General features: G+C 39.5%; 1 protein-coding gene across 2 annotated transcripts in view; it reads left to right on the top strand.

Moving 5' to 3' along the window:
* The window catches only part of LOC136884499 (NAD-dependent protein deacetylase sirtuin-3), a 43731-nt gene extending 18967 nt beyond the window's left edge, over positions 1 to 24764 (top strand). For both annotated transcript variants that reach the window (XM_067156707.2, XM_067156709.2), the window contains exons 5-6: positions 12809 to 12925; positions 22656 to 24764. In XM_067156707.2, coding sequence (XP_067012808.2) covers positions 12809 to 12925; positions 22656 to 22871 — 333 coding nt within the window. In that variant the 3' untranslated portion in view covers positions 22872 to 24764. The remainder of the gene's footprint in view (positions 1 to 12808; positions 12926 to 22655) is intronic.
* Positions 24765 to 24985: the final 221 nt, after the last annotated feature.

The raw sequence follows: 24985 nt of genomic DNA, 5'->3' as shown, positions 1-24985 counted from the left end.
CTCTGCATGAAGTTCCACTCAGTTATACTGCATGCACTCTCTTTGTACTAACGTGCATGTCATTAAGGTGACCAAAATGGTACCTGTGCTTGCGTTATTTGGAAGAAAAAAAACCTTTGAGTATTGGAAAGGAACTAAAATGTGTGACGAGGGAACAACAAAAAATGGAGACAAGGGAAAACATGAAAGCACAAAAGAACATCCACATCTTCAAACCCTGCTGTCTTCAAATTGATAGGCTCTCTCCTTGTAAATCCCAGTTCTAAAGTACTTGTCACGTAAGGTTGTGCACTAAAAGGCCAGTGTTGCTGCCCTATTCTCTTTTTTTTAATGGCTCATTGCTGCTGCCAACTTGACTAGTTACACATTTAAACTACAAGACATAACCATCAACAAACTAAACTCAGTATATCAATAATGGCGCTTCCCTTACCCAAGTAAATGATCAGTCAACATATTCATAATTTAGTCGGTTTTCAAGCTTAATGGGGAATTAAGGCAATACACTCTTTCTGTCACTCTCCCTCTCACTAAATTTAATGTTATATATTTCTGCCTTTATTTTGATATCCGCATTACTCTTAACCGTATTCTTTGGTGTTTGCCGTGTATAAATAATTCATCTCCCTTCTTGAAATATGCTATTACTTGTTGGACTGAAGAGAAACCATGCTGTAATAATACACATAAACCAATATATTACATGTACATTTGCCGTAAGCCAGTAAGAATACACAAAGACTAAGTCTGCAAACCATACCAAAGTCGTGAGAAGACAAGGTTAGGTTAAGATGATAAGGAAATTTCCTTCAATTTCAACTGCACTGATTTCTATAGAGGTGGTAAAGTTGCTTTCCTTTTCGGAGGAGTTCTTGCAGATTTTTCTTCCTTCTTAAGACATTCTCATTGAATTCTATACTAAGTATTGTACGAAATAAGACTGTAATTAATAAAATGCTGCGTTCATCATTTAACACCAACTTACGTTATTAAATGCATTATGTATAGATGTTGGTTCCCATAGGAAATCTGAAATATTTGTCCCAGATGAGTAAATTTATAATACCAATATAAATGGTTCGTTATTGGACATTATAAATTTTCCAGCCAACTCATTCCTGGTTGCCAGCGTTTCGCCCTCGTGTACCAGGTTGGGCTCATCAGTTGGTACCTAGCACACCTACCAAGACGCTGGCTCGTGCATACCGTGGAGGCCACTGTGTAGGCTACTTTGTAGTTGAATACGCAGATATATGATGTATAAATGCCTAACAGGAACTTTTTTGATCAAACCTTTCTTTCTTTTAACTACAGAATGGTTTTTCGTTTCTCCTGAATACAAAAGAATTACGATTTCACTCTATTTTCAACTATGAAACACACTATAGGCACACCGAAGTGAGTGAAAGTGCAGACACGTTCTATCTTGATGCAGAGGAATTTTGAATTTAAATTACTCTGTAAAATACAGTACTATTTAAGAAAAAAAATGTAAAGTCAGTTTAGAATTAAAAGTCTGAATTGTTTTTCGTTTAAATATGACATATGGGGACAGTTTTCTTCCATCTATGGTTGCACAAAGCATAACTATCGAAAACTAGGTGAGCCAAGAGCGTGTTGGCAACCTTGACATGAATAAAACCCGCACCTCAATTTTGCGCTTCAAAATTTTTTAAAAAATATGCAGGGATTATTCGCGTAAATACGGTATGTATTTATACGAATTGTACTTTTATTAGTACACGTTTGTTGCACTGCAGGTCATATTGCCTGCATGTAACGGGAAGAACATTTTCCAGTGTCGGTACTTCAAGCTCACATGTCCAACTTACCGGATGTACCCTACTTGACTTTTCATAAAAAATCTCACACCGGAATTTTACGCCAAATGACGATTAACCACAAATGAGTTGAACCAGTTGCGTGTATATTATATTTGGTGTATCTTTTAAATGTAAATATTTTTTTAAATATCTGATTCCTCGAAAATGTATGCATCCAAAGTTTTAGCCTGTGTTTTTGCCAAAAAAAAGTGCATTAATTATGTTAGAAAATACGGTAGTATAGTTTTATGTTTCTTTCTAGGTATGAGGGATTACGATTACATAAAATATAGAAAATATAACTTTCATCAAGCACCTCTTTATCGCAAAAAGCCATGATTTAGAACACATTTAGTGGCAACATCTGGTAATGCACACTTGTCAATAATATAACAAATTCTCTGACTTAAACACACAATACTGCCATCTTTTGAAATACTCTCGTAGCGAATACATGAAGAAACACGACATAGCCTCCAGAATTACATAAAATCAGTTTCATGGTCCGTATCGCTGTTGGAAAGCTTTTCCACTCGATTTCCTTCCTGATGTCTTCATTTCTTATGGTGTCCTTTCTCGACCTTCCCATCACACTTCTTAAATATTCGTCTCACTTGTGTGGATTTTACTCCCCTGTCTTTTTATCTATGTCCTGGTCCCTGCCGCATGTTTCCGTATGGTGCAATAATACATCTTACTCAACAGAGGGTGTCGGCCATGCGGTTAATGTCGCGCAGCTGTGAGCTTATGTTTGGGAGATAAACTCTTTCCAACCAAGGAATAAAGTAGACATAAACATATATTTTGTATCGCTCTGCAAGGTCCACGTATCTCACTGCCTGCCTTTATCTTGTGGACTGGACATAACAGCTATGCCACAGTAAAATATCATCTCTATCTATTACAATGCTTTTTTGATTTCTGCTAATGAACTTTAAATCTATTTCTTTCAGTAGCTTGTGAAGGGAGGATTTTTTTTTACATCTCGGAGCTGAGAACACTTTTTAAATGCAGTAGAAGTCCGTTATAGTGAGAATTCATAACATCGAAAAATTGTCGTTACATCCGATTTTTTGGAAAAGTCGGGTGAAACCCCACATACATTAAAATCAATATGAAGCGTCAATGAGTTTGTTCAAAAAGTTGCGTTATTGCGGATGATATCCACACTACGGCTTGCTCATTTGTTATTTTTCTAAATTCGATACTATGTGAAAGTGTATGTTTAATTTCATTCTGAAAAATTATAGTATCACTCCAGAGGCCTCTATGGCAAATGTTCCAGTTTTCTTTTTCAAACAGCGTCACCTAACCTAACCATATATATATGTATCATGAAAACATATTTCAAGTGCACGTAGAGAAATTATAACCTCCTCGCTACAAAATTACATGGGAGCAGCCTTTCTGAAATTTAACTAGACATGAGAAAATATAAACTATCTTCTGAATCGGTAGTGTACTTTGCCATATCTTGAGGTGTATCACATTCATACTTAATGTAAATATATAACATTAAAAATTAAGCAATCATTTACTTCAGCCTGTATTTCTAACAAATTAGCAACTGCTATTAGCCACATTATTTATGTATATATTATGAAAACGTGTTGTCATCCATTTTGAGTTTTCTTGTAGAGAACAGCAGTCGACGGGCATTACAAATCGACTCCGACATTGCCTTCGAATGTCGAGTAGAGAGCTCACAAGTCTACATAGCGAGAAAACGATATGGTACCGAAGATGACCGATAGCGTTTTGTGACAAATGTTTCAGTTTTCTTATTAAAACACAGTCACCTAACCTAATTTAACTGCACTATATATATCATGAAAACATATTCCAAGCCCCAGTAGAGAAATAATGACATTTGCACTATAAATTTACAGGGGAATAGCGTCATCAAAATGTAACCAAACATGAGAAAATATAAACTATCATAGGTAATGAATTTCATATTATTCCGTATTGAAGAGTACTTCTAATATAAAACAAAAGCTAAAAGGTTTACAACTATTCATTACTATTTATTGTATGCATTGTTTAAGAAAATCAATGTCTGCTTAACTTTGCTATTTTGACTTTCAAGCTTAAGTAGGTTATTTTCTCTGCCTGTTGGCATTATAATCATCTATATATATAACATAAGGGTTTTGTCTGTACATTGCTCAGAATTTAAAAAGAATTGTATTTCTGTATCGGCCATGACCACAGTAACGAGGAAGGCCATGACCACAGTAACGAGGAAATGCACTCTTTCATTTTCCATAATTTCTGTCTGTATGTACATGCATCACTAGAAAACGGCTGAAGAGAATTTAATGAAAATCGGTATGTAAAGTCGGGGAATAAGTCACTATAATCTAGGCCATAAATAATTTTATTAACACTGAGTGAAATGGTAGTTTAGGGGAAGGACTAACATTTAATTCTCAAATATTTGTTAATAGCAGTTGTATTGATAAATACTACATACCTAAATTTATATAGAATTAAATATCTGATCATTTATGTCTTATACATTTTTACCGTACCGGCTATGATAACAGAGATATTCATGAATTTGTATTTTTGTTGCTAAGTCCATATCAACGCAGAGCAGCCCCCACGAACCTACTACGCTGGCATAGCAGGGAGAGAGGTGATACTCCCACGTGGCGGATAGGGGGGTTCCTAACCGGCTTGCCTGTGGACTTGAGGGAAATAAAATACCTCTCGCGGACCAAACACACAACCCCCTGTGGGTGGGGGACGCAGACGAAGAATACACCCACGGTATCCCCTGCCTGTCGTAAGAGGCGACTAAAAGGGGCGCCCAAGGGATGATTGGATTAGAACCTTGAAACTACTTGTGATTAGTACCACCATGCGGGGAACACCATGGGTCGCTGTTACTTCCGCGTAGTACCACTATGTTAGGTACCAAATAGGTTTTTGATAAGTAGCAACCAGGAGCACCGTCCAGTCAGGCTTTTACGGTACCTGTGATTAGTAGCACTATATGAGTGACACCAGGGTTCTGGCTTGTCTATGATTAGTACACACTATATAAGGAACACCACGGGATAGTAAGAGTCCCTGTCCGTGCGCGTAGAGGCGCGCGGCTGTGAGCTTGCATCCGGGAGATAGTAGGTTCGAATCCCACTATCGGCAGCCCTGAAGATGGTTTTCCGTGGTTTCCCATTTTCACACCAGGCAAATACTGGGGCTGTACCTTAATTAAGGCCACGGGCGCTTCCTTCCAACTCCTAGGCCTTTCCTATCCCATCGTCGCCATAAGACCTATCTGTGTCGGTGCGACGTAAAGCCGCTAGCAAAAAAAAGAAGTCCCTGTGGTTAGTACACTTATGTGAAGAAAACCATAGGTTTGCGTTGCCTGTAAATGGCGCCGCTATATGTTAAACACCATAGGTCTGTATTACATGTGCGAATTTCATTACCTGTGAGTAGTACCATAATGTGTGGAATACCGCGAGTCTACGATACTTTTGATTAGTACCGCATCATGTCAAATACTATGGTTCTACTTTCAAAGCGATAAGTACCATTTTGAGAGGCCGATGACCTATATTTTGGACCCCTGTAGCTTGCAAGCATCATCAATTCAGTATTGAACTCTAGAAGCAGTCCCTTGGTCAGTATTACTATCATTTTCCGTCATTTTCTAAGACTGAGGCATTGCGGGTCGGCTCCAATGATTGTTTTAACTTCATATCCATCCGTTCATTTTTCGTCCTCACGCTTTGAAGTCTGGTCGGTGGAGGATTTTTTATTTTTATTTTGTCATTACATTTCTTCTCATTTCGTACCATCAGGGGCCGATGACCTAGATGTTAGGCCCCGTAAAACAACAAGCATCATCATCATCATCATCATCAGAGCAGCCCTGAAGTTGGTTTTCATGCTTCCTCATTTTCACACCAGGCGAATGATGGGGCTGTACCTTCATTAAAGCCATGGCCACTTCCAACTCCTAGGCCCTTCCTATCCCATCGTCGCCATAAGACCTATCTGTGTCGGTGCGAAGTAAAGCCCCTAGCAAAAAAAAAAAAAAAAAAAATTACACTTCCTTCTTTCTTCATTTTTTCAGATCAAGGTCCTCATATTCTAGTAACATGCATTTCCCTGTTGTAGCCTTTTATTGATCTACACATTCAACCCTGAATCCTTCGTCAGATGACGTCTCAAGTACTTGAAGCTTTCCACAATTTCAAGGTCTCATCTCCCAATTCTTACTTGGGGCACAGCTCCACCGTCAGTCCGACAGCAAGTAGCAGCTGAAACTGAGAAACTCAGACTAGAGGAGGACAACAGGCGGCTACAATTTTTGAAATTGATCATAACCAGTACTTGCCTCAATTTTCCGTACTCTCTCGGCTAGCAGCAAGGAGGCTAAACATCTCATTTGATATGACTAAATTATAATTACAAGTACATCTCAGTTTTAGTGAGATATATGAGTAGGTCCTCCTCTGCGAACCATGTGACCTTGCCGCGGTGGGGAGGCTTGCGTGTCCCAATGATGCAGATAGCCGAGCCGCAGGTGCAACCATATCGGATGGGTATCTGTTGAGAGACCAGACTAACGAATGGTTCATCGAAAGGGGGGTAGTAGCCTTCCGGTGGTTGCAAGGGCGGCAGTCTAGATGATTGACTGATACGGCCTTGTAATAATACACAACATGGCTTAGCTGTGTTGATACTGCTACACGGCTGAAAGCAACAGGAAACTACAGCCGTAACTAACTCCCGAGGACATGCAGCTCTCTCTGTATGAATGATGTACTGATGATGTCTTCCTCCCGGGTAAAATATTCTGGAGGTAAACTAGTCCCCAATTCGGATCTCCGGGTGGGGACTACACGAGAGGGGGCGATCATCAGGAAGGTGGATACTGACATTCTGCGAGTCAGTGCATGGAATTAGAAGTTTGAATCGATGTGGTAGGTTAGAGAATCTGAAAAGGGAGATGGATAGGCTAAAGGTAGATGTAGTTGGTATAAGTGAAGTACGTTGGCAGGAAGAACAAGATTTTTGGTCAGGCGACCACCGAATTATCAACACAAAAACAAACAAGGGAAATACAGGAGTTGGTTTAATAATGAATAAGAAAATAGGGCAGCGGGTAAGCTACTACGACCAGCATAGTGAAAGAATTATTGTCGGCAAGATAGACACCAAACCAATGCCCATCACAATAGTGCAGGTCTATGTGCCTACTAGTTCAGCGGTTGATGAAGAAATTGAAAGAATATATGAAGAGATAGAAGATTTAATACAATATGTAAAAGGTGACGAGAATCTAATTGTGATCGGAGACTGGAATGCAGTGGTAGGCCAAGGAAGAGAAGGTAGTACAGTAGGAGAATTTGGATTGGGACAAAGGAATGAAAGAGAAAGTCGTCTGGTTGAATTCTGCACTGATCATAATTTAGTCCTTGCCAATACTTGGTTCACACCACAAATGACGGCTGTATACGTGGACGACACATCTGGGGACACTGGAAGGTATCAAATAGACTTCATTATGATTAGGCATAGATTCAGAAACCAGTGGTTGGATTGCAAAACTTTCCCAGGAGCAGACGTGGACTCTGACCACAACTTGTTGGTCATGAAATGCCATCTGAAGTTGAAGAAATTGAAGAAAGGAAAGAATGCAAAAAGATGGGATCTAAACAAGTTGAAAGAAAAGAGTGTGAGGAATTGTTTCAAGGAACATGTTGCACAAGGACTAAATGAAAAGGCTGAAGGAAACACTATAGAGGAAGAGAGTCATGAAAAATGAAGTCAGTGGGGCTGCTGAAGAAATGTTAGGAAGGAAGAAAAGATCAACTAAGAATCAGTGGATGACTCAGGTGATACTAGACCTGATTGATGAACGACGAAAATACAAGAATGCTAGAAATGAAGAGGGCAGAAAAGAATACAGGCGATTAAAGAATCAAGTGGATAGAAAGTGCAAGATAGCTAAGGAAGAATGGCTGAAGGAGAAGTGCAAGGATGTCGAAGACTGTATGGTCCTGGGAAAGGTAGATGCTGCATACAGGAAAATCAAGGAAACCTTTGGAGAAAGGAAATCTAGGTGTATGAATATTATGAGCTCAGATGGAAAGCCACTTCTAGGGAAAGAAGACAAAGCAGAAAGATGGCAAGAGCATATCCAACAGTTGTATCAAGGTAAAGATGTAGATAATTTGGTTCTGGAACATGAAGAGGCTGTTGATGCTGATGAAATGGGAGACCCAATTTTGAGGTCAGAGTTTGACAGAGCTGTGAGTGACCTAAATAGGAACAAGGCACCTGGAATTGATGCTATTCCCTCTGAATTACTGACTGCCTTAGGAGAAACCAGCATGGCAAGGTTATTTCATTTAGGGTGCAAGATGTATGAGACAGAAGAAGTCCCATCCGATTTTCGGCAGAATGTTGTTATGCCTATTGCCAAGAAAGCGGGTTCTGACAGGTGTGAAAACTACCGCACCATTAGTTTAGTATCTCAAGCCTGCAAAATTCTAACACGTATTATTTACAGAAGAATGGAAAAACAAGTTGAAGCTGAGTTGGGAGAAGATCAATTTGGTTTCAGAAGAAATGTAGGAACACGTGAAGCAATCCTGACTTTACGTCTGATCTTAGAGGATCGAATCAAGAAGGACAAGCCCATGTACATGGCAGTCGTAGATCTAGAAAAGGCATTCGATAATGTTGATTGGACCAAGCTATTTATGATTCTGATGATGATGGGGATCAGATACCGAGAACGAAGAATTATCTACAATCTGTATAAAAATCGAAGGCTTTGAAAAGGAAGCAGCAATCCAGAAAGGAGTGAGGCAAGGCTGCAGTTTGTCCCCTCTCCTTTTCAATGTTTACATAGAACAGGCAGTAAAGGAAATCAGAGATAAATTTGGAAAGGGAATCACAGTCCAAGGAGAGGAAATCAAAACCTTGAGATTTGCCGATGATATTGTTATTTTATCTGAGACTGCAGAAGATCTCGAAGTTGCTGAATGGTATGGATGAAGTCTTGGGTAAGGAGTACAAGATGAAAATAAATAAGTCCAAAACAAAAGTAATGAAGTGCAGTCGAATGAAGGCAGGTGATGTAGGAAATATTAGATTAGGAAACAAAGTCTTAAAGGAAGTAGATGAATATTGTTACTTGGGTAGTAAAATAACTAACGATAGCAGAAGTAAGGAGGACATAAAATGCAGACTAGCACAAGCAAGGAAGAGCTTTCATAAGAAATTTGCTCACTTCAAACATTGATATCAGAATTAGAAAGATGTTATTGAAGACTTTCGTGAGGAGTGTGGCATTGTATGGAAGTGAAACATGGACGATAACTGGCTCAGAAAGAAAGAGAATAGAAGCTTTTGAAATGTGGTGTTACAGAAGAATGCTAAAGGTGAGATGGATAGATCGAATTACGAATGAAGAGATACTGAATCAAATTGGTGAGGAGATCAATTTGGCTAAATTTGACGAGAAGAAGAGATAGAATGATAAGACACATCATAAGACACCCAGGACTTGTTCAGTTGGTTTTGGAAGGAAGTGTAGGTGGTAAGAACGGTAGGGGTAGACCAAGGTATGAATATGACAAGCAGATTAGAGCAGATGTAGGATACAATAGTTACGTAGAAATGAAAAGGTTAGCACATGATAGGGTGGCATGGAGAGCTGCATCAAACCAGTCTATGGACTGATGACTCAAACAACAACACATATGCGTAGGTGCAAAGAAGCAATATAAAATTCACACAAAACATTTTATAGTAGACAGTGAATAATAGCACTTGACACACTATTCAATTTTAATGTTGGTCATAATGATATCTTTATCTTACTCTGTGTCCGGCTCCGTTGCTAAATGGTTAGCATGCAGGCCTTCGATGCCAGGAGTACCGGTTTTGATTCCCAGCAGGGTTATGAATTTTAACCATAATTGGTTAATTCCGCTGGCACGGTGGCTGGGTGTTTGTGTAGTCTTCATCATCCTTTCATCCTCGTCATGACTTGCAGGTCGCTTACGGGCATCAGATCAACAGACCTGCATCTGGCGAGCCATATGCTGTTTAATTTTCATCTTCCTCTGTATCAAACTACTGTCCATCGGGTATAAAGTCCGGACCTAGGTCACTGTCTTCAAAATCATCATCTTGTTCAACATAGTGGATTTCTCCTTCGTCATCGGAAGGTTCAGTGAGAATATTCTGGATTTCTTATTCCGTGAGATCTCCATCCATTTCAGACTGTTGACCATATACGTAAAACCTAAAAAAATATAGATACAGAGTCCCAGTGTATATTTTCACACAACTACTAAGTGAAATATTCCACTTTATATAATCAAATGCAAACAGTACAGATCATTAGTAGCAGTTCGTGTTGGAGATGAAGGAAAAAGTAAACATTTATATGTAACGCTTCATATCGGCGACGGCTAAAATTCTTGAAACTGATCATAAACAGTACTTGCCTCAACTTTCCGTCCACTCTCTCGGCTAGCAGCAAGGAGGCTAAACATTGGACGAAGCCCTGCCAGACATAAGTGAAAATAGAATAAAAGGGAGAATTGGGGGAAGTGTATCACGTGTTCATCATGGAGGCGAGTGCTACCTTTCTAGGGTTAATAAAACCAGGGCAGCTCCAGTCACACCAAGTGTTCTTGGAAATCAATACTGGCAGCAGCAGTCTATACTTTCAGACTGGAATTGGCCAACAGAAGGAACACCAGCACAAACTCAGCAACCTCGGCCTGTCTGGAAGATCCTTAATTGGATAAGAACTGGAATGCCTAGAACCAAGGATAGACTCAAAAGATGAGGTTATACACAAAATGCTGATAAAGAACAATATGTAATTAGTCCACCTTGGTCAATACAATAAAGATGAACTTTGCTCGACTCCAGATGAAGTCGATAAGTCTCACTATCACATGATTGTTGTACACTGCTCAACTCCAGGCAAAGCCGATAACTCTCACATTCCCACGACTGCTGGACACTCTGCTCGACTGCAGACAAAGCTAATAACTCTCACAATCCCATGACTGCTGGACACTGCTCAACTCAAGTCCAGTTACTTTCACTGTCACGTGACTGCTAGACAGTGCTCGACTCCAGACAAGGCCGACAACTCGCACAATCCCGACACTGCTCGACTGTAGACAAGGCGATAACTCGCACAGTCAACCCAACACAGTTAATTCACAATCAGCCTGTCTGTTCCACATGCTGAGCTACTCAACACGTACCACTTGACAATAACATGGCATGACCAACACCAACACCACTTTAACATTACTCTCAGATGCACAGCTCAGTACACTCGAAGACAGAGCAGTGCTAACCAGCACATCTCTCTAACAGTCACTTACTCTGATGAAGCTCTCACAGCTCACAAAACAACAGCTCTGACTACAGCCAACAATATTGATGTCTGACTCTATACTTCTTAGCGGCTAGCCTCCTTTCATATCCCTGGTGATGGAGTACTAGAATCTTCGGGGCTTCGCTGGAGTGGGAACATTCAAGTGTCGGCCTGAGTCAGTCATCCCGCCCAGGAAGTAGAGAAGGGGCTACGACAGGGCTGACAGTCGCGTAGAAATATGTTCATGTTACGAGGAAGGGTGATCCCCACATCATCAAAGAAGTATTTAGTATACATCCAATCCTCACAGGGGAAGCGGTAGGCAGACTGGAATGTGAGCATTGGTGGTGGTGGAGGTGATTAATGTTTTAAGAGGAAATACAACTGGGCAACCATCCTCTATAGAACACCAATCAGGAGGAAAATGAAAGGGGTCAGACACTTCGAAAAATGAAGGTTTCGGCTAAAGAAAGACAACGGCTATGAATGGTGTGAAAATGCAAGAGTCCCTAGCCTTAAAAATCTATCACAGTTGGGGTCAGAAAAGAACAAGAGTTGACCATGGGAAGTTGGATAGGATAGATGAAAGTGAGGAGCCTGACACGAGTAAGTGGAAGCAATGCTAGAACTCAGCTAAGGGTCCCATGGTGGCCAAACCACGCTCCCAAGTTCAGAGCACCTTGGGCCTCTTACGACAGGCAGGGGATACCGTGGGTGTAATTCTACTGCCGCCACCCACAGGTGGTATGGTCATGTAACAAGGGATTGAGAATCGTCAACTTACCGCCTCTGGCAGCAAAAGTTCGAGCAATGCAACGTAACAGTTTGAGGAGACTTGACTACGAACAAAGAAAAAATACAGGAAGGTTGCCCATTGTACTTCCCGTTAAAACAGTAATCGCTACCTACTTGAAGAGAAGCTTGCGGTATTCTAGCCTCTGTCTTGAGATTATTATTATTGCAATATCTGAAGCCATCTCTTTTGAGTTTCAACCGAGTTAATTTTTAACTGTTAATTTCTTCAGTTTGCCGAAACTAATTTTGAGTAATAGTTAAAAAAAAAAAAAAAAAAAAATGAGAAAGTATTACATTCCAACTGAAGAGCTGGTTACCGTGCTGTATTTCTAGTTGAAAAGCCTGAACACTTATTCTGGCAATACCAAAAACCTGAACATGGTAAAACAACCACTTTCTCAGAGGAAACGTCTGTTGACACAGACCAAAAGACATCAGACCGGTGCAGAGCAATGACAAGTGCATGCTTGACTTCTGCACTTCACTACACTATTTTACAGTGACTGCACGAAGATGTGTGAAAGACACTGACGGTAATTTTGGCATTATTAAAATTAGATTTGAAAGCTATAAGGGGCTATAGGTTGGTTCTTTATCTTTCATCAGGGAATGTATGACATTTTGTGTGTTTGATTCAGCATGGGACTTGCGTGCTTTACTTGAAATCAAAGGTTCTAGTGTTTAAGTAGTGTTTGGACTTTGTAGCTCTATTTTTTAGAAAACAAATGTTTCGTGGAGCACTACTATGAAATTAAATTATGAAAGTCCAGTTAAAAATGAATGCTAATGATTTTTCTCTTTTTCCTTTCAGGGATTGGTAAAGCCAGACATAGTTTTCTTTGGTGAAGCTATGCCAGAACGTTTCTTCATGTATCAGTCAGATACACTGTTTGCAGATTTCCTTATAGTTATGGGAACATCTCTAGAGGTAAGATAAATAAATATAAAATAAAATTAGGTCATATGTAGACAGACACAGAGCCTCCATGGCCCAGGTGGCAGCATGCCAGCCTCTCGCCGCTGGGTTCTGTGGTTCAAATCCCGTTCACTCCATGTGCGATTTGTGCTGGACAAAGCGGAGGCGGGACAGGTTTTTCTCCAGGTACTCTGGTTTTCCTCGTCATGTTTCATCCTAGCAACTCTCTCCAATACCACTTCATTTCATCTGTCATTCATTAATCATTGCCTCAGAGGAGTGCGACAGGCTTCGGCAGCCGGCACAATTCTTGTCCTCGCCGCTAGATGTTGGCTTCATTCATTCCATTCCTGACCCGGTCAAATGACTGGAAACAGGCTGTGGATTTTCAATTTCATGTAGACAGATACAAATACATCTATAAGGAAATCCATTACGCTTTCTGTCCAGTTGTAGTTCTGTCTAAGGATTTTCACTAACTCCCGGATGAGCTAAGAAAGTCATCTCTTTCAGAACTAACAATAGAAATTCAGACGTTCTACAGCAATTCCAACATGATCAATAGTTCTAACCCCTTCTCAGAATCAGGTGTATACAGATTTCGATGCAATTACTGCAGCAGCTCACATATTGAGCAGACTGGCCGGAGCATAAAAATTAGGTACACGGAACATAACGAATGCAATCAGGAATAATAGATTTTCCGTGGCAGGCCAGCATATACACGATGCTAAGCACAAATTTTACGGAATAGACCAGGATATTGAGATCCTTGACACGCTTAGCAAGGGCCCTCTTGTAGATACTACCGAAAGCTGCTACATTCACTTAGACCAATTTTTAAATTCGAACTTTAATTTAAATGACATCTCTGAGGAAACCGAAAATCCTTTTTGATGTTCTCATTGCAGTGTTTAATATGTTCAAAATTCCAGAAAATAGCTCAATCTTTCAGATAGGTCGTAACTCTTTGACGCGATATCCCCTCCTACCTCCAAAACCTTTGAGCCCCACTGTCGGCAACCCTGAAGATGGTTTTCTGTGGTTTCTCATTTTCACAACCAGGCAAATGCCGGGGCTGTACCTTAATTAAGGCCACGGCTGCTTCCTTCCACTTCCTAGGCCTTTCCTCTCCCATCGTTGCCATAAGACATATCTGTGTCGGTGTGACGTAAAACAAAATAGCAAAAAAAAGAAAACAACCTCCAAAAACCCCTGATCCCACCCTGTCTATTGCCTTTCCCCTTCCTCCTACCTAACACACTCCTCCCTCTCCCCTTCCTTCACCAGTCAGTCCACGCGACTCCTTTGCCAGTTCCTCTTTAACTCAACTCCGCAGCACACACAACCAGCCAGCAAAAGGTGAGTCTCTTCATAAAGCTTTACTTTCTTTCTTCATTTCCACTATCTGAGTTTAACTCGTTTTTATCTTTCATACTACAAACCCGCATTGTATCGACAATATTTTAACTTCTTCAACACATAGTTCCGGTCACAAGATCCACTCGCTCCAGCACAATACGACATAACATCGTATTTATGAAGATGGTTTTTATATGTATTATCTACTGACTTAGTATTGTTTTTATGCTCACAGAGGAACATCATCCACTTCTTTCAACGTATTTAGCATTACCGCATCGCACTTAGCATACATTTCTCTACATACGATGATGCCAGTGCTGTACAAAGCACCCAAATCTAAAAATTTTAAGACTGTCAAAGACTTCAAACTTATTTTCTGCGAGGCTTCTCAGCTTCAGTTTTTTTATTTTATTTGTGACTAACAAGTTGTCAAACTTGTACTAATTACATGTTCAAACCTGGACATTTAGCATAAATATGCTTTGTATTTCAACTTGTTATAGACAGTTTTAATTATGAGGGTCAATTTTGTGTGTTTCAACTTCAATGTCCATCTTTGTTTAATGACCCTATTTGGCTGATGATGACGTCCATGGATGTGGGGGGTGTGTTTCAACTTCAATGTCCATCTTTGTTTAATGACCCTATTTGGCTGATGATGACGTCCATGGATGTTGGAACCGGTACCATTTAATAAATGAGGTTGTAATTTTAATCAACAACATATCTTGTATTGAAAAGGTAGATCTTATACAATCAAACTTATTGGTTTGTTAAAACTACATACCAAACTCATGGTGTACAAAGCTGTTGTCATTTCCAAGCTGCTGTATGGCTGTAAAACTTGGACGCTCTATCGCTGTGATTTCAAAAAACTTGAGCGCTTCCACCAACAGAATGTGAGATACATCTTGAATATTAAGTAGGAGGACTATGTGACCAACACCGCAGTTTTCGACAAAGCGCAGCTAAATAGCATTGAGGCAACAATCATCGCTCATCAACTGAGATGGTTAGGCTATGCTCTCTGCATGAGTGATACCAGGCTTCCCCGCTAAATTCTTTAGGGTGAACTTTGCTCCACCAATAGACCTCATGGAGCCCCTCTTACGCATTTTAAGGACCAGCTGAAACACATCATGAAGACAACTGGTATAAATATACAGACATGGGAAGAATGTGCTGTGGACCATTCACTGTGGCGGAACACTACATCTACTGCTGTCATCTTGTTTGAAAGAGAACGCCGCAGACATCAAGAGGCCAAGCGACAAGCAAGAAAACTCCGTCAATTACAACCCTGCCCTCCTGCATCAATTCAGTGTGATTTGTGTGGGCCTATGTTTTATGCCGGGATTGGTCTGTTTAGTCATCGGAAACACATCCATAAACTGAGTTGAACTGGTCAATGTATGCAGGAGGAAGTTACAGACTCAGATCGAGTTACAGCCAACGACTCCAGCATGTCATTCCAAAATGTCATTAAAAATAATACAAGTATCCTTCAGATTATCTTCTTACAAGGTAAGTTACAATGAAGGAGAAATAGGGGGAGAAGAAGAATATCTTGGCTACGGAATCTCTGAGGATGGTATAGACACGGTACTTCCACACTTTTCATATATCCTGAGAACAAGAACGTGACTGCCCTGATGATAGCTGACATCCTATGAGGATGTAGTATATCGATAAGAAGAAGTGGTAGTTTTCCTTGTTTTCCCATTTTACTCTTTCATTCTTTTTTACCATGTGTTCAAAACTTTCTTGTTCTCACAGTGCCAGCATTATTTATATAACTATTATACAGCCCTGGATTCAGTGGGTAAAATTTTACGTTTTGGTACTCAAGCTTAGTTTAAAATATACAAATGTTATAGCCAAGGACCAGCCAGTTCTGCCTCCTCTCCCCCCCCCGAAGTATGTTTACTTTTATAACCTGCGTGTTTTGGGCCACGAAGCTGTCATTCGGGGTATAGTGGGTCCGAGCTCCACTGTCAGCAGCCCTGAACATGGTTTTCCATAGTTTCCCATTTCTATACTTGACAAATGATGGGGCCTTAATTAAGGCCACGGCCGCTTCCTTCCCACTCCTAGCCCTTTCCCATCCCAATGTCGCCATAAGACCTACGTGTGTCTGTGCGATGTAAAGCAGTTTGTAGGATAATAAGGAATCTTGCATGTGTCATTGTCCATTAGATCAGTAGCTACTATAATAAACACAGAACAACTATGAACATGATGATTTGCTCGCCCGTCCGTGCCAGCTAATTGAATAGCGCAGCGTTGCCTAGATAAATAAATTGCCACGCTGGCGAGCTGTGTTAGATATCTGCATTTCTTTTGCGTATGAAAATCGTTACAGATTCAATTGTTTTGGTGATTCTATGTGAAAGTGCTAAAAATTCTGAAGCTGTCTGTCCAAACCCAATGATTCTAAGACCAGACATTTGGTAAATATCATCTGCCCTTGAACAGAAGGGATAATTTCAGTTTACATTTCTCATTAGTGAGAAAGATTAGAAGATGCTGAAATATTTAGGTTTGCTGGGGAACTGTATTTGGAGAAGCTTTCTCGGTGAAATACAAGTTACGGTGAGATTATTGCAGTATCAGCTTAGTGTGGTGGAAGTTTAAGACATGTTCTGAGTTTGTATTCATAATGTGTGTTAGCAGTGAAACACTTGATACTAGTATTACTCATGAATAGAGTTTACAGTAAATGCGAAATATATTGAAACTTTGTCAGTGTATGTGCCTTGATCTTATATGACCCCTACGAGTGGTTTTAGCGATGAAATGCGAAATTGGTTCAAAATGTGAAATTATACAATTTATGTGAAATTCTCAGTTTTATATGAAATACACATCTCTTTTTAAAAACTATGCATTTTTCTTAAAAATAAGATATATGTTGTTATTTATTTCAGGGGAAAGAATTATTACGGCGTCTTAAATCATTCAATGTATGGAATAACTTTTGCCGGCCAAAGGGCAGTGCGAAGAACAACCAATCAAACAGCAAATGCACTTTCAAGCACACATGTTCATTCTCTTTGTGTTGACTCTTGATCATAGTCGGTTATTCTTGACATAGGCGTTGAGTAGTAGTTCTGTTTTAAAGTACGGTAGCGATTTATTTTACACGTATTGTCTGGTAGCCGTGGGTAGGAGCAAAGTGAAGATCAAAGAGCGTGCTGAGAGTTACAAATTGGGGCATTTTTATGTAAGGGATACAGATAGGCCTATATTGATGTGCCGACTTTGCAATCAAAGCCTTGAATGGAAGAAGAAAAATGTTTTGGAGTCCTTCCTTTGCCTCGGCAGCATTGCAGTGCATTTGGGCTTCCACGAACAGTCCCGATGTAGAGAGGTTTTTTATAAGCAAGTACAACATGATTGTAACTGATAGGCGGTCTCGCATGAAGGAGGACCCATTTAAGCAATTGGCATGTGGCTAAAGGATTATTCTCCTGACCTGTGCATAGTGTCACAGTCAACTCCTGAGAATCAACACATGGTACAACGAAAGGTCATCAGTTCCTTTCCTCACAGTCAACACAGACCAGTTATTATTTACTATGGCACTGAGATCCCTCTTGTGTCTTCAGTACCACAACCTCGTTGGAATTTTCGACTAGCAAAGTGGGATAAATTTGCAGAAGGACTTGATAACACTGTACAGTGGATACGACCAGTTCCTGAAAATTACAATAGATTTGTCAACGCCATAAAAGCTAATGCTAGGAAGTTTATTCCCCGGGGATATCGCAAGACGTATATACCAGGATGGTCAGAAGAATGTAATCAGCTCTACACCGAATATCAGAACTCTCCTAATAAAACAACAGCTGATGAGTTGCTAAGGGCTCTAAGTAAATCTAGGAGAGAGAAGTGGCACAGAACTACAGCAGAGATAGACTTCACACACTCTAGTCGTAAAGCCTGGAACCTCATTAGAAAACTTGGTAGTGACCCTACAATGAAACGCAGAAGTTTGCCAATGAACCCAAACACCATTGCCTCCAGACTGACACAAATCTCTAGAGCGAAGATGGACAAGGTACACGCAAGGAGTGTTAAGAAGCAACTAAGAACGAGAAGATCACAGTTGACATCCCATCCGGAGTATTCCTGTGACTTCAGTACTGAAGAACTGGACAAGGCTCTATCCAAGATAAAGATAAATAAAGCTGCGGGTCTGGATGAAATCTATCCGGAGTTTCTGAAGGCCATAGGCCCTGGTACAAAACAATGGCTAGTCAACTTCTTCAATGAAATTCTACGAACTGGTAAATTACCTAAGTTGTTAAAACAAGCCAAAGTAATTGCAGTCTTGAAACCAGGAAAGGAAGGAACTGATGCTTCACATTATCGACCAATTTCACTCCTTAGTGTAATCTACAAGATGCTTGAAAGAATGATACTTAACCGTATCCAGGAAGCAATAGAAAGAGTCATCCCAGTTGAGCAAGGGGGTTTCAGAAAGAATCGTAGTTGTTGTGATCAGGTGTTAACACTGACAACAGAGATTGAAGCAGGATTCCAGAAAAGACTGAAGACTGCTGCAGCTTTTGTCGACCTTACATCAGCCTATGACACGGTCTGGAGAGAGGGACTGTTGCTCAAGTTTGTTCAAGTCATCCCTTGTCAGAAGCTAGCATGCTTACTAAACAACATGTTATCCAACCGTCGACTTGCTGTATTTCTGAATGGTGAAAGAAGCAGGTGGAGATCTCTAAATAATGGTTTACCCCAAGGGTCAGTTTTATCTCCCATTCTATTCAATCTTTACATCCATGACCTGCCAAGAACAACTTCAAAGAAGATACAGTTTGCAGATGATCTAGCTTTAATTACTCAGAGTACGGATTTGGCACACTGTGAGGATGTACTTACAGAGGACCTAGCTACCATGTGTGACTATTTTCACAAATGGAGACTCCAACCAAATCCTAGTAAAACGGAAGTAACAGCATTCCACTTGCATAACATGGAAGCTAATCGGAAGCTACATGTGCTTTTTAACGGAACAGAAGTCTCCCACAACTTCTTCCCAAAATATCTGGGTGTCACACTGGATCGGTCCTTGTCGTTCAAACAGCATTGCTCGAATTTGTCAAAGAAGCTGAGTACAAGAGTAAATCTACTGCATAAACTAGCGGGCAGCAACTGGGGTGCAGATGCAAACACTCTTCGCACTGCTTCACTTTCTCTAGTATACTCAGCTGGTGAGTACTGCGCTCCTGTGTGGGAAAACAGCGTACATTCGAGCAAGATTGACGTACAGCTCAATGAAACCATGAGAGTTGTTACTGGTACAGTGAGGTCGACTCCTACTCAGTGGCTGCCTGTTTTAGCAAACATTGCTCCTCCAGATCTGAGGAGAAAAGCAGCAAAAGTACAGTTGCTCAAGAAGACCTTTGCACACAGGAACTCACTTTTGTTCAATGCCTTAAGAGATCCACCTGTGATGAGGTTAAAATCCAGGAATCCACTCTGGACTGATCTACACTCCTATGAAAAATTCAGTGTAACAGCAGAATGGAGACAGCGATGGGAACAATGTCCACCCACTAACGCCTTTCTGATTAAAGACCCAACGAAGAAAGTGCCAGGTTTCGATCTTCCTCGACATAAGTGGTCAAAACTCAACCGTTTCAGAACAGGCCACGGCAGGTGCCGATATATGATGAAAAAGTGGGGATATTGTGAAAGTGCTGCGTGTGAGTGTGGTGCTGAGAAGCAGACATTGCTTCATGTTGTTGAGAGCTGTCCACTGTCAGCATTTAAGGACGGTTTACGGACTCTGCATGAATTGACACCAAGTGCAGTGGACTGGTTGTTGAAGCTGGACATTCTGGTTTAATTACCTCTATATTTTAATGTGTATGTTAATTGTATATTTTTACAGATTATGCTTGTAAATGCCATACGATAATAATAATAATAATAATAATAATACTTCAATCATAATTGAAATTCCTCTTTCTTATAGGTGTGCTGTGCTGTGATAAATGAATATGTTCAGAATAGTATTTTTCACTTTGAAATTGTGTTTGTAAATTTGTATATATGCATATTCATGTGTGTGTGTGTGTGTGTGTGTGTGTGTGTGTAATACTTCTTGCAGTCTTATGTTGATGTTTGTCTTATTTTCCATAGTGTATTCAAAACTGCATGACGAGCAATGTGTGATTAAACAGTATGATTTTACTCCCAACTGTTGTGTGTGCAATTTAGCAAATTATGCTTATTTTAAACCAATTTGCGACAAAACGCTAAATTTGAGAGGTATAGATGCTACAAAATGCTAAATTTGAAAATGAAAACAATAAATATCTGATTTTTAAATGCTATAAACCATGAACTCTACTCCTAAAGTTTTACACAGTTAGGCAAGAAGTATAATTTACAGTGTGTATGGCTTTTTAAAGAAGCTTTCAAATATAGAAGTGCGCATGAACACACTTTTTCTCAAATTTGGGAGCTGATTGCTCAAGCTTGCAGAGTGAGTGTACACACACACTGTCCAATATTCTTTCCGAGGGCAGAAAGATTGTTCAAATAGGGAATAAGGCCATGTTTAGATCACCGGGGAAGTATCGCACAAACGTGCAAAAAATTTGGACAATTTTGAAAAGTGTGATCAATATTTGACTTGTATGATAATGGACAATTTCCAACAGCTTAACTCTTTCCGGTCTAACTGTGGTCTAGCATAGCTCGCAGTAGCCAAAATTAGGCTCAGGCTGTGCTGCGGGCATAGCCCGTAGTAATGTTTGACAATTTACTAAACATCGAGAACGAGCTGTGCACGCATTCTGGTGGTTACATCATGTTTCTTCATGTATTGGTTACGAGAGTATTTAAGCAGATGGCAGTATTATATGTCTGTCAGAGAATTTACGATATTTTCGATCAACATGCATTAGTAGATGATGTCACTCATTGAGCTCTAAGACATGGCTTCTCGCAGCAAACATGTGCTTGACGAAAGTGATATTTTTTATATTTTATGATATATTATAAGTTTATGCGCAGATGAACATATTATTGACTTACGAATTCGAAACAACTTCTTACATTTCATTAAGATTGGAGTTCGTTTTACGGCCTAGCGCATGTTACATGTTTTTAATAATTTTGTTTGAAATTTTTACATACTAGCGCATGTTCCCACGTATTTCAAATTTGCATGAATACGTAAGATTATCTACATATTAGTGAAGTTGTCTGTTTAGAAGACTGTATTTTATTTTTCTCATAAGTCTTTTGTGGTAAATGGAACAATATTTTTACATTTGAGTAACTTTTGAAAAAAATTATCAATTAAAATAAAATTTCATAAGAGCTCCCATTTTCATTATTGTAATTATTAGTATTATTATTGAAAAATTATTATTTTTATATCATACTCATTATTGTTGTCGTTTTGTAATTGCAATGCACATTTTATATTAGCAAAATAGGGTAAATATAACAGTATTTCAGAAAACTGTACTTGCTTAATTATCCGTCAGACATTTTTTTTCCATTCGTAAAACATGGTATAATATATATAAACAATTTTAATATCTCAAGTGATAGTTGACATAATACAAACAGTGTTTTTCAGAACTAGATGCTCAAACAAGCACGAAAAAAAGAAAAAAAAAAAGAATCATGCAAATATCTCCTACAGGTACAGAGATATAATGTTTTAAATATCCTTAAAAATTCCTAGTCCAGAACGTTTGTTAGGGATATTAAGGCCCAGACTGGAATGGGTTAAAATTTTTTGTACATAGTGAAGGAGACAATTCACTATAGGGGCTCTGTATCTTCCATGAAAACGTTTTTGAAATCCCTTAGTTTCAGATACAAGCGTACTAATGACGGTAGGAAATTCCTTTTAGAAAGAAGCAAATTTTTTTCTTTTTTGTCAATTGGTTGAATGTTACAGTAGTCAAAGAAAATTTACTTGCAAAATCATAATACTGTGATGAATGCACACAATAAAATACAGTTAAAGTCCTCGTTCTTTCATACCAAAATGTTTAATAACTCTCATTGCAAAGAATATTGACAATGATGAACATGAACGTACAGCACCCACACTCTGGTGGATATTTAAAAGTGAATCACCTAGCCGTTTGGTCTGAAAACCGCCTCTAATGCGTGGTTAAGGAACATAAATTACTTAAAGCTGTTTTCCATTCTGAATGGGGATGACTTGGCCATTCCTTAAGTATCTCGCTATAAGAAGATTGTTTGTAATCTGAAGATTGTTTCTCTCTTATGCATGAGCTTGCTGTATAACTTTGCATATAATGTACTAATGATTATCTTTTTATTGACAGCGTGCGTTTCTTCATGGTAGCATGGTTTCTTCTTCTAGGTGTATCCCTTCGCTGCCATCGCTAACGAAGTTTCTGATCACGTGCCAAGGTTGCTGCTCAACAGGGATGTGGTCGGGACTTTTGGCATGAGAAACAGAGACGCTGTGCTGACGGGAGACATCACGGAAAATGTGGCAAAACTCGCCAAGATTCTGGGTTGGGAAAAGGAGTTGCAAGAGCTATCCGAGAGCAGTGAGGCTGCCTCAAAGAAGTAGAGAATAGGTGCTTTTTTGCCAGCAATTCTCAGAACAGATCTAGTCATAGGTAGAGTTTGTGGTTTATAGCATTTGTAGCCTTTTGAATTTTTAGAGTAAGCGTTTAGTAATGTTCAAGCTATTCTGATGCAACATTTTGTGGGAAATCAATTGAACATGAAGATCTCCAGTAATGCCACTTATAACTTAAGTTTTATCAAATAATGTACTTTAATATCATAATTCACTGAGCTGTTTTGTCTTTATTACTAGAGTAGGAGTTTTGAAGGGAAATACGCACTATCAATTCCTGACAGAATTAGCAGTGTGGGGGCGTGGGCTAGCATGCCCGAGCGTTTCAACTTAATGGCGCGGTTCAGTTTCTGCAGCGTGTCTTCATAGCACTGTGCATTGATTGTGGCCCTGCGCTGCAGCGGAAGAAAGACATTTGTTGTTTTGTACGATGACCGAGAAGAAAATAGAAAAGTTGGTTTGAATATATCAAGTTTGTTTTAGCATCTTGTATGGATGTATACTTGCACTTGAGTTGACTCAGAATATGAGTTTATAAAGCTGATGACGTTTTGGACTTGGGCCGTGGAGGTATACAGTATCGCAAAGCAAAGCCATATCTGTGCAGGCCCTGAAGACACTCATGGCCTCAGAAAAGTGGAAGTTAAAGGCAGTAAGCGTGATAGTGGTTAGCTCTGTGTTTGACTGTCTTTGCTCCCAGGAATTAATTTGGTACTCATTTGTGTTGCGGGCTAAGTGAACCTCAGGATCATGTGCCTCAACAGAAGTGGAGACCTTGTTTTTATCTGTCAGAGAATTGAACCCACCTTCTTTTAGGTGAAAGAAGACTCTTTTATTGCCTTGCATAGGCAGCTTCTGAAAAGTATACACTTTCTTAATTAAATTCAACGTATAGTCAACCCAGAGTAAAATATTTTAACAGAAGATTTGGTATTTTAAGAATTTAAATGTTATTTAATATGAGAATTCTATTCTTTTTATAAAATATCTGGTTTACATTTAAAAAGACCAAGAAAGTTACCATCTTGAACTTTTTGGTGCTAATTTGAAACAGCTGTGTCCACAAACATTTTGACTTAGAACCTTATGTTGTTTTTGGTAATGTTTAAGATCTATCACAAATGCTAAAAGCCACAAACTTAAAAAAAATAGTTTATCGAAGCTATCCGTGTCATTTTGTAAAATTTATATCTTCCACTGAGTTAACTGGCTGTGTGTGTTAACACGCTATTGCCTTGGAGGCGAATGGGTTCGAACCCCACCATCGGCTGTCCTGAGATTGGTTTTCTTGCGTTTTCCATTTTCACTTCCAAGCAAATGCCAGACAGTTCCTATTCGTAGGCCGCAGCTGATTCGTTCCACCTCGTTACCCAATTTAATTCACCAGCAGTCATTTCATATTCATTGGCTCCTCATTCGAGGTTGGCGCCGGGAAGGGCATCCGGCCGTAAAAACGTGACTTACATATTCATCTCGCAGGGTGAGTTGGCCGTGCGGTTAGGGGCATCTGAGAGATAGCGAGTTTGAATCCCACTGTCTGCAGCCCTGAAGATGGTTTTCCGTGGTTTCTCATTTTCACACCAGGCAAATGCTGGGGCTGTACCTTAATTAAGGCCACTGCCACTTCCTTCCCACTCCTAGGCCTTTCCTATCCCATCGTCGCCATAAGACCTGTCTGTGTCGGTGCGATGTAAAGCCACTAGCAAAGTAGCATATTCATCTCACCTCAATTCCGAACCCCATATTGGAAAACGGGTCTAAGAGGGTAACCATACAAATTTTATATCTTCCATTCCTGAATACACACACAATGCTTTTGTCAGTAGAGTATTGAAAATAAATTGTATTGACTGTTATATTAAAAAGTAATATTTTTCTAAATTTGTTCAGTTATTATAATTGATTCCCTGAGTGACATCCATATCTCACATAAGCTAATTGCTTGCTTACTTATTTATTTATTTATTTATTTATTTATTTATTTATTTATTTATTTATTTATTTATTTATTTATTTATTTATTTATTTATTTATTTACGAGGGATTTTAATGAAGAAATGACAACATAGTTCAGACACTTACAGAAGATCGGGCATGTGCAA

The sequence above is a fragment of the Anabrus simplex genome, chromosome 12, assembly GCF_040414725.1.
Source record: "Anabrus simplex isolate iqAnaSimp1 chromosome 12, ASM4041472v1, whole genome shotgun sequence".
NCBI classification, from domain to species: Eukaryota; Metazoa; Arthropoda; class Insecta; order Orthoptera; family Tettigoniidae; genus Anabrus; species Anabrus simplex.
This window is presented reverse-complemented; position numbering and strand designations above follow the sequence as displayed.